Raw genomic sequence first — 15,983 nt, forward strand, 5'->3', positions numbered from 1 at the left:
CATCCTACCTTCCCCTTCCCATGCCCCATGCTCTCAAGTCTGCTTTCTACGTTTGCTTCTTTATTCCTGCCCTGCCACTAGATTCATCAGTACTGCTTTTTTAAATCACATATATATGCATTATGATACAGTATTTGTTCTTCTCTTTCTGACTTACTTCACTCTGTCTGACAGACTCTAGGTCCATCCACGTCTCTACAAATAACTCAATTTCGTTTCTTTTTATGGCTGAGTAATATTCCATTGTATATATGTACCACATCTTCTTTATCCATTCATCTGTTGGTGGACACTTAGGTTGCTTCCATGTCCTGGCTATTGTAAATATTGCTGCCATGAACATTGTAGTATGTGACTCTATCTGAATTATGGTTTCCTCAGGGTATAGGCCCAGTAGTGGGATTGCTGTGTCATATGGTGGTTCTATTTTTAGTTTTTTAAAGAACCTCCATACTGTTCTCCATAGTGGCTGTATCAATTTACACTCCCACCAACAGTGCAAGAGGGTTCTCTTTTCTCCACACCCTCTTCAACATTTATTGTTTGTAGATTTTTTTTTTACATCTTTATTGGAGTATAATTGCTTTACAATGGTGTGTTAGTTTCTGCTTTATAACAAAGTGAATCAGTTATACATATACATATGTTCCCATATCTCTTCCCTCTTGCATCTCCCTCCCTCCCACCCTCCCTATCCCACCCCTCCAGGAGGTCACAAAGCACCGAGCTGATCTCCCTGTGCTATACGGCTGCTTCCCACTAGCTATCTACCTTACGTTTGGTAGTGTATATATGTCTATGCCTCTCTCTCACTTTTTCCCAGCTTACCCTTCCCACTCCCCATATCCTCTAGTTTTTTGATGATGGCCATTCTGACCAGTGTGAGGTGATACCTCATTGTAGTTTTCATTTGCATTTCTCTAATGATTAGTGATGTTGAGCATCCTTTCATGTGTTTGTTGGCAATCTTTACATCTTCTCTGGAGAAATGTCTATTTAGGTCTTCTGCCCATTGTTGGATTGGGTTGTTTGTTTTTTTTGGTATTGAGCTGCATGAGCTGCTTGTATATTTTGAAGATTAATCCTTTGTCAGTTGCTTCATTTGCCGTTATTTTCTCCCATTCTGATGGTTCTCTTTTCTTCTTGTTTATGGTTTCCTTTGCTGTGCAAAAGCTTTTAAGTTACATTAGGTCCCATTTGTTTGTTTTTATTTCTATTTCTCTAGGGGGTGGGTCAAAAAGGATCTTGCTGTGATTTATGTCATAGAGTATTCTGCCTATATTTTCCTTTAAGAGTTTTTATAGTGTCTTGTCTTACATTTAGGTCTTTAATCCATTTTGAGTTTATTTTTTTGTATGGTGTTAGGAAGTATTCTAATTTCATTCTTTTACATGTAGCTGTCCAGTTTTCCCAGTACCACTTATTGAAGATGCTGTCTTTTCTCCATTGTATATTCTTGCTTCCTTTATCAAAGATAGAACTACCATATGACCCAGGAATCCCACTACTGGACATATACCCTGAGAAAACCATAATTCAAAAAGAGTCATGTCCCACAATGTTCATTGCAGCTCTATTTACAACAGCCAGGACATGGAAGCAACCTAAGTGTCCATTGACAGATGAATGGATAAAGAAGATGTGGCACATATATACAATGGAATATTAGCCATAAAAGGAAACGAATTTGAGTTATTTGTCGTGAGGTGGATGGACCTGTCGTCTGTCATACAGAGTGAAGTAAGTCAGAAAGAGTAAAACAAACACCATATGCTAACACATATATATGGAATCTAAAAAAAAGGTTTTGAAGAACCTAGGGGCAGGACAGGAATAAAGATGCAGACATAGAGAATGGACTTGAGAACATGGGGAAGGGGAAGGGTAAGCTGGGACAAATTGAGAGAGTAGCACTGACATATATACACTACCAAATTTAAAATAGATAGCTAATGAGAAGCAGCTGCATAGCACAGGGACATCAGCTCAGTGCTTTGTGACCGCCTAGAAGGGTGGGATAGGGAGGATGGTAGGGAGACGCGAGAGGGAGGGGATATGGGGATATATGTATACATGTAGTTGATTCACTTTGTTATACAGAAGAAACTAACACACCATTGTAAAGCAATTATACTTCAATAAAGATGTTAAATAAATAAATAAATAGAATAGTTCCAAGAATTTCCAATATCATAAAAAGAAAAAAGTCATTAATAGAATGAAAAGACTTACCTCTTAAAAGGTTACTTTTCCTGTTAGATTGTAACTGATTCAGTCATACTGGTAAATTATATACACAGGAAATTTGGTTTATCTTCTAGCATAACTTGATTAATAGAGAACTAATTTAGTCTTTATTTAGTCAATTTAAATCTTTTCTCAGTTAATTACAGTTATTTAAACATAATATACTTAGACATATTTCTAAAGTAATATGCGACTAGAATTTGATCATTTATTTTCTTAGCTGCCTCTGTTAACATACCGATCAAATGCAAGATCAACAGATATTAGGGGAGAGAGACTTTAAAGAATTAAAAAGTTTCTGAAAAGGAGAGAGAAAGAGTATTAGATTTGATTTTGGAAAGATAACTCAAGTGCCAGTAAAGAGGACAGATGCACTCAGGTGACAGGGAGATCAGCTGGGGCTTACTGAAGGCTATAGAAGTGGTTCCAGTGAAATTTTATGATTGCCTGAACTAAGACTAAGCTAGTGGAAGTCAACAGAGTGAATGACTTATACAGATGTTAAGGAAATATACTATTTTGTAGGATTTGGTGATGGATGAGATGAAGGAGCAAATGTATTAAGAGGGAGTCCAGGTTTTGATGACTAAATGATTGGGCAAATGTTGCTCCCTAAGACAGAGAATGTAGAAGGAGGAACAGGATAAAAGTGATGATAATCAGTCTTCCATTGTGCCACATACATCTGGGTAGAGATTTCTAATTGGTATTTGACTTGAATGGTTTTAAAGTTCACAAAAGAGGTATAGACTTGAGGGTATTTGAGAGCTATCTATGGAATTTAAATCTGTGAGGGCCCCTGGAATAGAGACAGAGACAGAATTAAAGATATTAGAAATGATAAAAAAAATTATAAACTATTAATCATTAGATTTTATAATTTAAAGGGCAGCCCTTTATATGCCTACAATTAGAATGAGTCATTCCTAGAAAGTATTTGGCCATATTTATCAGCCTTTATTATTTTTACCAGACTCTGTTTTGGTGGCTAAGAATTACATCATTCAATCATATGAGTCATATTTAGGCAAAACGATTTTTATGGATAAAATAATGTTGTATAACATCTAAAACTAGCTCATATTGGATATCAGAAAAGTACTTGACATTTGATTCATAACAAATTTCTAAACAAATAGATGTTCAACAAAAAGAGACTTCTTAGCCTATTTGAAACAAGTTCTGGATTTCCATCAAATTATGGTGTCAATTTACAATTCATAAGTTATTTATTATACATTATCACAATTCATATTATTATTTACATGAAAAACTACAACGTGCTTCGTATTGTGCTGAGCATTCTGTGGGATACAAAGATGAATCAGATGTAAACTGTCCTTAAGATACTTATAGACTTGTATGGGGAACTAAGACACAGACTTAGGTAAGTATACAAGGAGTACAGAGTTAAGAATCACAGACAATTTTAAAATGAAATTAAGAGAACAATCCTATTTGCAATAGCATCAGAGCCACATAAAATATTTAGGAATAAATTTAACAAAATAAGTTCAAAGCTTACAGTCTGGAAACTACAAAACATTGTTGAAAGAAATTAAAGAAAATCTAAATAAATGGGAAAACATCCTATATTCAAGGATAAGAAGCATTGTTATGCATTGTTAAAAAGGCAATACCCATCAAATTGATCTATAGGGGCAACAAAATCCTTAGCAGAATCCCAGCTGACTACTTCTGAGAAATTAAAGAGATGATTCTAAAAGTCTTATGGAATTGCAAGGGACTGAAACAGCAAAAACAATCTTGAAAAGAACAAACCAGAAGGATTCACACTTTCTGCTTTCAAAATTTAATCCAAAGCAATGGTAATAAAACTCTGGTAGTGGCACAGGATAAATATGTATATAACTGGAATAGAATTGAAGAGTCTAGAAATAAACCTATACATCTAGTTAACTGATTGATTTTTGACAAGGTGCTAGGACTAATCAATGGGGAAAAGAATAGTCTTTTCTTCTACAAATGTGGTTTATTTGTTGCTTTATAAGATTATTTTTGAATAAATTTCACTCCAGTCCTTGATTATATATCTTTTGGCAACAGATAGCTTATTATTAATTATTATTATTATTAACTTAGAGGCATAATGTTTGACACAGAGCATTCCACATAGTAGAAGATTGATAAATATTTATAAAAGGAGGAAAATAATCAATTTAAGGCCAGTAATGAAGGAAGGGAGGAAGAGGAAGAAGAAAATATAACATGATTTCTTTTCCCTGTCTCAAAAAATTTGAGCACTACGATAGACCCCAGAGATAATTAAATTTTCACATTTCATAGGGAATTTAAAAGTACTAAAGAGGTTAAATGAGCTATCCAAGATCACAGTGCTTGCTAATAACAAAGCTAGTAACAAATTAGGTCTTCTGATCCTTCACTCAGTGTCCTTTACACTGCACTGCAATGCTATTTCACTGAAAAAAAATCTAATCAAGGCTATCAATGAAAATATATTTTTCCATGCTGCAAAAGATTGCTTTATTTCTCCTTAAAATAGATGTTTAATCATGGATTCTAAAATAAAATGGATAACTTTAAAATAATGGCTAATTGTATTTATTGTGTAGCTTTTCTTACTGTGGTTGAGCTAAATACTGAAAAAAACAAAGAAGGCTTATAGAAGCTGATACCTGCAGAGTGTAATATATGGCTTTGCAGATTTTATGCAATAGAATTTAGGTATCAGATTAAAATCAGGGTACTATTCTAATTTTTCCTTTAACTTTATGAATTCTTTCCATACGCGTCAAGAACATACGTGAAGTTATCCAGTGGAATTCCCAGATCACCAAAATTCCTCAAAAATAGGAGCCTCTGGGAGTAGGGCCCAGAAATTTGTGTTTTAACAAGGCTTTCAGTTCATCTGAAAGATGCTAAAGTTATGAATCACTGCCTTAGTCTACAACCATCAATGATTTACACCTAAATCACTGAAGTTGTTTCCCACTGTCTCCTTGCTTTCCATTCTAACACACAAATTATCTACATGGTCGCCAGAAAACAGTTATAAGATAAAAATCTGATGATGTTATTTCATTCTTCATTCATTCATCAAATATTTATTGAGACTTCTAACCCTTCAGGGTACAGCAGTGAACACAAAGAACAAAGATTTCTGTTCTTGTGGTGGTTATATTCAATGCCTTTTATTCCCCTCCAAATTCCTCAGTGACTTCCTAGTGCTTAGATAAAAAATTCAAACTCGTTTTTATAATAGGCCCAGCACTCAGTGGTGTAGGCTTCCTCTGAGGATTTGGTTCTCTTCTTGTATCCTGTAACCCAACCACACCATGCAGTTGCTTTCTTACCTACATTCATTTGCAAGGTGATCTATCCCCTTCCCGGAGGAGACCCCCAACCCTGTTCTGCTCCATTTTGCAAAACCTACATGCATTTTAAGATTCAAGAATTATTTGTTACCAAAATTCACAAGAAGAAATAGATGATCTGAATAGGCCTATATCTATGGAAGAAATTGAATCAGTAATTAATAACCTTCCAAAACAGAAAGCACCAGGTCCAGATGGGTTCACTGGTGAATTCTAACAAGTATTTAAGAAAGGAATTAGACCAAATTTCTACAATCTCTTTCAGAGCATAGAATTAGAGAGAACACTTTCTAACTCACTCTATGAGGCTACCACTACTTTAATAGCAAAATGAGATGAAGACATGACAAGAAAAGAAAACTACAGGCCAATATCTCTCATCAACATAGATGTAAAAATCCTCAATAAAATATTAGCATATCCAATTCAGTAAAATACAAAAAATAATTATACACCAAAACCAAGGGGGATTTATTCCCAGCATGCAAGGCTGATTCAACATTGGAAAATCAATTAATTTAATCCACCACATCAACATATATATTTTTAAAATCACATGATCTTATCGTTTGATGCAGAAAAAGCATTTGACAAAATCTAACACCAATTCATGAAAAAAACTCTCAACAAACTAGGAAAATAGGGAACTTCCTCACCTTGATAAAGACTATGCAAAAAAACTACAGCTAATGTCTTACTTAATGGTGAGGAACTCAAAGTTTTCCCACTAAGATCAGGTAGAAAGCAAGGATATCCCCTCACACCACTCCTTTTCAAAACTGTACTGGAAGTACTTGCTAATGCAATAAGTCCTTGTTAATGCGATAAGTCAAGGAAATAAAAGGTATACAGATTGGAAAATGAGGCATAAAGCTGGAAAAGGCAAAACAATGAGACAATATAAAGATCAGTGGTTGCCAGAGGTTGGGGGGAATGGAAAGATAAATAGGCAGAGCATAAAAGGACTTTTAGAGAAGTGAAAATACTCTGTATGATATTACAACACAATGACGGATATATGCCATTATACTTTCTCCAAATCCATAGAATGTACAATACAAGAGTGAACCCTAAGGGAAAACTGTGGACTTTGGGTGATTATGATAAGTCAATGTAGGTGCATCCTTCATAAAAAATGTACTTCATAAAAAAGCGAGTGATGTTGATAATAGGGGTGGCTATGCATGCGTGAGAGCATGGGTACATAAGAAATATGTACCTTTCTCTCAATTTTGTTGTAAACCTAAAACTACTCTAAAAAGTTGTCTTTGAAAATAAGTCAAGACAAAAAAAATCATGTGTTCTATGAAGTCTTGACTGACCTCCTCCCTAAAGAGGGAAATGGCAGCTCCCATTTTGATGCCTACATTGTGCCCTATTTTATATGTAATTCTATTTTATAGATGTGACTACATAAAATAAAATCTGTATATCAAAAAAGCAAGATAAAAAGTAAATGATAAACTGGAAAATGTTTTCATCAAATATGACAGTCATAAAGTTATCATACTTAATATATAATGAGCTCTGACCAAGTGATGGGAATATCAATAAAAGCCAATAGGAGAATGGCAAAGGATCTTGAGGGTTATAAGGGAGAAGATATCCTTAAGCTGGTCTCCACCTTGTCCACTGTTATTGCCTCTGTCTATGCCACTGACTCGGCCATGATTACAGGTGTGTGGAGTTATGTGGTATAATTATTGCACAGAGGAATGGCATCACCAGAGTTTTGTACTGTATTTAAATTCTAAAGCTTTTAAACAACAGAATCCCTAAGTAGAATAAATATCAACAATTGATTTAATATAAGTGATGAGGAACCATAAGAGCCAAAGCAATCTTTAAAAAGAACATAATAGGAAGACTCACACTTCCAATTTTAAAACTAACTACTGAGCTACAGTGATCAAGACTGTGTGGTACTGACAAAAGGATGGGTATATAGACAATGGAATGGAATTGGAAATCTAAAAATATACTCATGCATTTTGGTACAATTGATTTTCAATAAAGACGCCAAGACAATTCAATGTGGGGAAATAGTCTGTTCAACAAAAGGTGCAGGAACAACTAGAAAAGAATGAACTTGGACCCCTATCTCGTATCACGTACAAAGATTAACTAAAAATAGATCAAAGACCTAAATATGAACTAAAGCTATAAAACTCTTAGAAAAAATGTAAGTGTAAATCTTTGTGACCTTGGAATAGGCAATAGTTTCTTAAATATGACACCAAAAGCATTACCAAAAAAAGGAAGAAAAAATAAATTGGACTTTATCAAAATCAACTTTTGTGCTTTAGAGGACACCATAAAGAAAATGAAAAGAAACACAGAGAATGGGAAAAAATATTTGCAAATTGTACATCTGATAAAGGTCTAGTATCCAGAATATATTAAAAACTCTCACAACCAAACAATAAAAAGACGACCCAATTTAAAAGTGAGCAATGTATTTGAAAAAAAAAATTCTTCAAAGAAGATACACAAATGGCCAGTAAGAATGGTCAATATTGAAAAGATGCTTGACATCATCAGTCATCAGGGAAATGTAAATCAAAGGAAAAGTGAGATACCACTTCACACCCACTAGGATGACTAGAGTAAAAAAGTCAGACAACAAGTTTCGGTGAGAATACGGGGGAATTGGAACCCTCCTCATACACTGATGGTATGAGTGTAAAATGGTACAGTCATTTTGGAAATAGTTTGGCATTTCCTCAAAAGTTAAAAATAGAGTTACCATATGACCCAGCAATTCCACTTGTAGGTGTATATCAAAGAGTATTCCACAAAAACTTGTACAACTAACATTTGAAGAAGCATTACTTGTAATAACTAAAGAGTGGAAACAACTTATCCATTCAACAGCTGAATGGATAAACAGAAATGTGGTATATACATTCAACAGATTATTGATCTATAAGAATAAATGAGGTACTGATTCATGCTATAATATGGGTGAATCTTGAAAACATTACGCTCAGTGAAAGAAGTCCAGTACAAAAGGCTGTGTATAGTATGATTCCATTTGTATGAATTACCTAGAAAAAGCAGATCCATAGAAACAGAAAGTAGATTAGTGGCTACCAGGGTCTGCTAATGAGGAATGGAAAGATAGAGTAAATGGTTTTATCACTCTTTGAAGTGATGCAAATGTTCTGGAAGTAGATAATGATGATGATTGTACAGCTTGTGAATATACTAAAAGCCACTAAATTGTACACTTTAGAGAGTACATTGAATTTTATCTCAATGCAAAATAAACACAGAAAACATAAACGATGGATACATGTTGAAAAAAAAAACAAACAATCAATGTCACTAGCAGTCAAAGAAATGTAAATCAAAACAGAAGGTTATTTTTCCACTACCCTGGCAGATATTATCAAAAATAAAAATGCTGACAAAAATGATGATCTCATATATTGTTGTAAGAACTGTAAACTGATGGGTCCTTTCTGGAAAATAATTTGGTAACATGTATTAAGAAGCTTAAAGTGCTGATTCTATTTAACCTAGTCATCCCAGTTCTAGGAATCTGAATTCCTTATTTAGTAGACCATATAGAAAAAGGACTTTTGTTATTTATTATGCACCTCCCATTCCCTCTGAGCTAGGTGGAAAAATGAGTCTCACTCTTACCCTGGGTCCTATTTGGACTCTATGTAATAGTTCCCATCATTCCTATTTTCTTACTTCTACAACTCAATTCTACCTTATTGACCTGCACTGGATGATTTTAACAGTATTCAGAATATCTGTGCAGCTCCCTGTCACCTTTCCCCACAATTCAACCAGTTCAGTCACCATCTAGTGTCCCTGATACTCTTCTTTCATTATGTTCTCATCATAACTACCTTGTGTTTTCCCTCAAAAAACAAACAAACAAAAAAAACACGGCTATTATCTGCTTTGCCTCATAATAATGAGGGCTTTTTCTGGAACCTGATTGCTTGGGTTTGAATTCCAGCCTTGCCACTTGCCAGCTATGTGGTCCAGGTCTCAGTTTTCTCATTACATGGAATTATCGTAAGAATTATATAATTATTACATGGAAAGTAGTCAGAGCGGTTCTGGCACATAGTAAACCCTGAATTTGTGTTAGTTATTATTATTATCACCTCATAGAGATATTATGAAGCTCAAATAAAATAATGTGTATGAAACTGTTTTTTAATGCACTGCTATTATCATTTTGTATTATAGTGACATGTGTATAACTTATCCTCATAAATTATAGAAGAGCAAGGACTATCTTATTTTTAATGGCTCACATTGCACATAGTAAATGCTCAAAATTTGCATTGTAATTCAATGTTACTTTTATGATCAAATCACTATTGACTTTTGGTTGTCTAAATACCATCACATCAAGACCACTGACAATCTTGTTATAACATATATCCACTTGTGTCTTCCACTATGTCAGCAGTCTTTTCAAAGTGGAGTCCACAATGAACAATCCACTGTAAGTATGGGAGGAAAATTTTTAGGAACTCTATCTACATTTTTTCCTCATCTTTTGTAAATTTTCATTATTTGGTATTTATCATTACTAATGTGTGCAAAATTACCATGAAAATGCTATGACATATAAATAAATGTTAATGTATATTGGAAGTGCAGGCTCAAGATAGTTTTACTAAAGGGTGTACCGTCTAAAAAGTCTGGAGATCAGCACACTATCCCACAATATGGTTTCTCTCCTAGGATCAAGCTGATCTATTCAACTCCTCCTAGAACACAGTTTATATCTCTTTGTTTCCAAATCTGACTCACAACCAGTCTTTCTGAAATGAGAGTATGGCAGCCACTCCTTTTCAAGCTGCAACTTGCCTTCTTCACACCAAGACTTAACCATCACCAAACGAAAGCTTCTTAAAAGAAGGGTCTGTATCTGGTCCACCTTTGTGTCTACTGCCACACCTCCACCACCCCACCACAAAAAAGGGGTTTCCATAATAACTGGCACATAATAGGCTCCACATAAATGTTTGCTGAATGAATAAACTGGCAGAGAGATTGCTATTGGAAGGCAGGAGAGTGTGCTGGTTAACAGCAGAGGCTCAGATCCTGGCTCTGCCACTTAACTGGGTGGCCCTGGGTCTCAGATTTTTCCTCTGTGAAATGAAGGTAATAAGAGTAAGTAACAAGTAAAAAACATTATCTTAACTCATAATGATTAATTTAGTAGCATAATTTAATGCAAAAAATGCCCCAATTAATGAAATATAAAATGGGGCAATTACCATGTAGTGAGCACTTTTTTTTTTTTGTCAGTGGACAAAATCAGCATTTCTCTGTGATACAGTGTTCAATACATATCATCTTGAGTTTCCCATATCCCTCCAAGAGGTATAACACTGAATTTCCCAAGGTGCCATGCCACTTCTCTATGAGTATGCAGAAAAGACAGTAGAGTGGAAGGAGGGGAAAGGTTAGACAATTTCCTCCCATCTTATGAACATCTGAGATGGTTTTCCTTTGTCATTTGGGGTTTCAAGTACTGGTCACTGTTAAAACAACACATCCCATTATTTTAATACAGCTCTTAAACTGTAAAAAAATTAATTTTGGTAGATGACTTATTTGTCTATGTTGAAAACCCCAAAGAACCAATAGCAACAACAACAACACCTCCTGGAACTAAAAAGCAATTATAGAAAGGGTTCAGGATACAAGGTTAATATACAAAAGTCAATTGTTGTCCTATATACCTGCAATAAATAATTGGAATTTGAAATTCAAAACAGAACACCGTTTACAAAAGTACCAAAAATACAAAATACTTAAATATAACTCTAACAAAATACTAACAAGATCAACACAAGGAAAAGTGCAAAATTCTGATGAAAGAAATTAAAAAATTAAATAAATAGAAAGATATTCCATGATCATGGATAGTAAGATTCAATATTGTTAAGACAGATAAGATGTGAGTTCAGATACCTCACCAAAGAAGATATATAGATGGCAATAGTATATGAAAAGATGTTCAACATCATATGACATTAGGGAATTGCTAATTAAGACTACAATTAGGTACCAAGACACACCTATTAGAATGGCTAGAACTTAAAACACTAACAACACCAAGTGTCAGGAGTTCTCATTCATTGCTGGTGAGAATGCAGAATGGTACACTTTGGAAGACAGTATGGCAGTTTAATACAAAGCTAAACATAGTCTTACCATATGATCCAGCAATCATTCTCCTAGGAATTTATCCAAATGAGTTGAAAACGTATGTCCACACAAAACCCTGCACATGAATGTTTATAGAAGTTTTATTCGTGACTGCCAAAAATTAGAAGCCACCAAGACATATCCTTTAATCAGTGAATGGATAAACAAACTGTAGTACATCCATTCAATTGAATTTTATTTAAAAATAAAAAGGAATGAGCCATCGAGCCACAAAAAGTCATGGAAGAACTTTAAATACACGTTGCTAAGTGAAAGAATCCAGTCTAAAAAAGCTACATACTGCATGACTCCAACTATATGACACTGTAGAAAGGTTAACCACAGAGACCATAACAGATCAGTGGTTGCCATGGGTTCAGAGGCAGGGAGGGAAGGAGGAATCAGTGGAGCACAGGTAAGTTTTAAGGGCAATGAAACTATCCTGTATTATACTGTAATGGTGGGTCCACAACCTGATGCATTTGTCAAAACCCATAGAACTGTGCAGCACAAAAAGTAAACCCTAATGTCAACTACAGAATTTAGTTAATAACAATTGTATCAATATTGGTTCATCAATTGTAACTAATGTAGCACACAAATGCCAGGTGTTAATAATAGGGGAAATTGTGTAGAGGGAAAGTGGGTATATGGGAATTCTCTACTTTCTCCTCAACTTTTCTGTAAACCTAAAACTACTCTAAAGAATAATAGCTATTATTTTAAAAGTCCATAGTAAGTTAAAAAAAACAGCAAATTTTATATATATACACATGTATAAAAATACCTAAGGATATTCATGTACACACTTTCAGATAAAATAAAATAACTATACAACTTTTTCACAATAATTTTTAAACATTATATTCTGTTATTTTCCTTCTCCTAATATAATATGTTTTTACAGGGACCATCAATGGGAGGTGAGGAAATGCAGATAATTATGCTAAGTTATGTTCAGAAAAATTTTGGTAGTGAAGGACAGCTGTGGGAGTCTGAGGTCTAGGAAAGAATTCTTTTTACAGGATATAATAATGCCAACTTAAAAAGAAATATTGTTAGCAGCCTATTTCAAGGAATATAAATAAATATTAGAACATAAAACTGCATACCAACAGTATATTTCAAATTTTCCCAGTGAGTTAAAACGTGAGGAAAACAAACACATACCAAATCATTGATGTTGACCATTAGAACATTCTGATAGGCTCCGCCGTCTTTACCTTCAATATCACAATCAGATGATGCTACTGGCAACAGAACAAGGATCAGGGGAGGAATTCCAAAGATATACCTAAAAGAAACTAAATTCAACAATAAGTAAGAATAAGCTAAATGTCATAAGTCATATTATATCATTTGATGGTGGTATTTCAATTGGCCTGACCACTTATTTCTAATAATTTTTAAAATGTGTCTTGGTTTTACATAGTGTAGGAAGAACTCTAAAGTTCAATATTATGTAACTACCAAAGAAAGACAATATTTTAGAGTCTAGGTTTCTTTCAGTTTTTATTCAAATAAAACTCTTTGGGAATATGCAGAACAAGTGTGATAACAGCAAAATCTCTTTGCCTCATCAACAGAAAAACAGGTAAACTACAGGTTAATAATTATACATTTTTGAAATTTTTTGATCTAAGGCACGGGATTGTATATTTATGTAAAACTTGATGGTTGTTCAAGTGTCCAGCTGCTTCCTGGAAACAACATCGCAGGAAGTTTATCTGCATGGTACTGCACGGTGATTATATTCTTTCTTTTTAATGATGGATCCTAGAAGGCTTACCCTCCTCAGAACTGTGACAAAGTTGATATTTATATTATGAGACTCCTTATCTTTTCAGTATCTTCTTTTTCTAAATGCCCAGAGACCGACATTCTCTTCAAACACAGCCCTGTTTAGCTTCTTGACATGTTAGGAAAACCCAATAAATAAATTCATACCCTGTTAACTAATGATTTATATCTGTTTTTAAATAAGTCTTCTCATTTAGGGGCAACTGTTAATCAAAAGGAATGAAATTATAAATGGTATCATTTTGGGCAGTAGTAATACACTGCTAGAAAGCCAGTGATTCCCTGAGGCATTAAAATCTGGTTTTATAGGGACTGATTTTATTTCTTCATAAGCCTGCTGGAGTGTCTTGTTTGCATCTTTCTGTAAACCTCAAGTATTGTTGACAATATATGTCCTGTGATTTTCCCCAGTGAACTTTAACTGTTCTTGTTGAGTGCAAGATATTTCACATGTATGCCTTCTCCTGATTAAGATTACAAACAATACTCCTTGGAATCCAAGGAACTAATATTGTGAAAACAACCTAAAGACTGTCAAATATATCATAAATTTCCCATAACATTCTCATCTATTACATCATTACCTGTCATATAAAAATTAGTAGCTCTCCCCAGTAAGTTGTGTTCCATTAGTGACCTATATTTTTACAATAGAGAATGTAGGCTGGGCAGCAGATAGGGGAACAAACATGAATCCTACATCTAATCTTAATATGTCACTGACACCTAACAAGGTAAGAGAAACAAGATGAGATGTGGAGTCTATTCAAACTCTGCCACTAAATTTCTATATGCATGATGAGCAAGAATTCGCTTTGGAGATTAATAATGATGATGAAGCTAGTTACCTTTAATTGAGTACCTGTCATGTACCAAGCACTGTTCAGTGCCTTATACTTACTATCTAAGGAGCAAAAGGGTCCTACCTGCTAGTTAATCTTTTTATAAAACATAAATAGTAAGGTGCCAGGTCTGGATTCTAACCTGAGCTGGTTACTTCACCAGGATTTGATCAGAAATGCCCATTATCTTCTGATAACATGTCATCACTTTGGTCTTCTGAATGAAAACCACTTCCGTGTACTATTATACAGCCTCTCTTTCTTCTACCACAGTCCCTTCATCCTGAAGATTCTCAAACAATGATCAATTGCTAATTATTTACTGAGTCCTAGCTTTGTATAGATTGCACAGAGCCAAACTTTTTACTTTCTCTGTCATCTTAGAGATGTCCAGCAGGGATACTTTACGAGGAGTAGATGGTAAGGAAAATTTATACAGCATATAACTTGAAATGAGCTTTAAAAGAAATATAACAAAATAATTAAATACTAGAATGCAAAAGAGACATTTTTACTATTATACATAAACGTCATTTCAAAGGTCCACATTTTATGTTTTAATAAAGGAGGAGTTTTATTTTCTATGAGCACTAGTTGTTGTGCCCTCTTCACTCCAAATTTCAGTAATTAGTGCTCCCAAAATTCACGTCGACCCATTTACTCATTGGATGGCATTTTGTCAATGCTTTCAAATGATGGCTTAGTGGAAAATTCAGTCTTTTTTGAGTAACTAGTTTCTCAATTCTAAAACAATATTTGCCTTATCTGGAAAGCATGTCTTTGGTTTCTGTCTTTGTTGTTAAATAGGCTAGCCCCAGATAGACTAGGGCAATGCAAAGTACAGAGGGAGATGCAGGGTTTTGTGTTGGTATGCCAATGAGTTGTGTGACTGACTGAAGGACAGAGCCTCATAAAAGCTTCACTTTAGACTAAATGATCTCTTAATGTGGCTTTCAACTCTCAAGCACCTTAATTCTAAGAACCTACCTAGCCATCCAAATACAATAACTCTTTAGATTTGAAATTGCCTGACCAACAATGTTGCAAACACACCCAGGGCTTCAAATCCACATCTCAGAGGTTCCCAGCTTTCTCATTAATGACTTACAGTTTGGTCTGCAATTGAAGTCTTTTCTCCACACCACATAGACAGTAACATATTAATATTGCCTAGTTTGAGCCGCTTTTGACATTGTTGTCACAATAGAAAAGGACTCTGCTTTTATTTTTGTTTTAGATTATACATAGATACCCATTCCTTCCCCCCACCTTGAACTTTCCCTTAGGTTACAAAAAAGACAAACCATAAAGAATAATGCAAGGCAAGCTTGGGCTTGTGGAATTTTCTTCAGATTTCCGGAAGGGATTGAAACTGGAGAATTTGTTTTCAGTAGGGAATTTGGTTAAACCAGAATGATGGCTGTCTAAAAAAAAATCTTGTTGGTTTTTAAATTAAGCCAAATAATACATTTAATCTTCAGATGCTTAAGTTATGGGGTCAAAGTGAACATGAACAAATTAGTTTCAACAGTCCTTCAAATCCAAT

The 15,983-nt window shown here is 34.5% G+C and overlaps 1 protein-coding gene and 1 pseudogene across 3 annotated transcripts in view; one reads left to right on the top strand and one right to left on the bottom strand.

The window, feature by feature from the left end:
- The window catches only part of IL7 (interleukin 7), a 52,201-nt gene that overhangs the window by 31,645 nt on the left and 4,573 nt on the right, over nt 1–15,983 (bottom strand). For all 3 annotated transcript variants that reach the window (XM_024751605.1, XM_024751607.1, XM_024751596.1), the window contains exon 2: nt 12,966–13,099. In XM_024751605.1, coding sequence (XP_024607373.1) covers nt 12,966–13,099 — 134 coding nt within the window. The remainder of the gene's footprint in view (nt 1–12,965; nt 13,100–15,983) is intronic.
- The window catches only part of LOC112403861 (glyceraldehyde-3-phosphate dehydrogenase pseudogene), a 125,437-nt pseudogene that overhangs the window by 25,626 nt on the left and 83,828 nt on the right, over nt 1–15,983 (top strand).

This window comes from Neophocaena asiaeorientalis, unplaced genomic scaffold (assembly GCF_003031525.2).
Source record: "Neophocaena asiaeorientalis asiaeorientalis breed wild unplaced genomic scaffold, Neophocaena_asiaeorientalis_V1.1 scaffold596, whole genome shotgun sequence".
In the NCBI taxonomy this organism is placed as follows: Eukaryota; Metazoa; Chordata; class Mammalia; order Artiodactyla; family Phocoenidae; genus Neophocaena; species Neophocaena asiaeorientalis.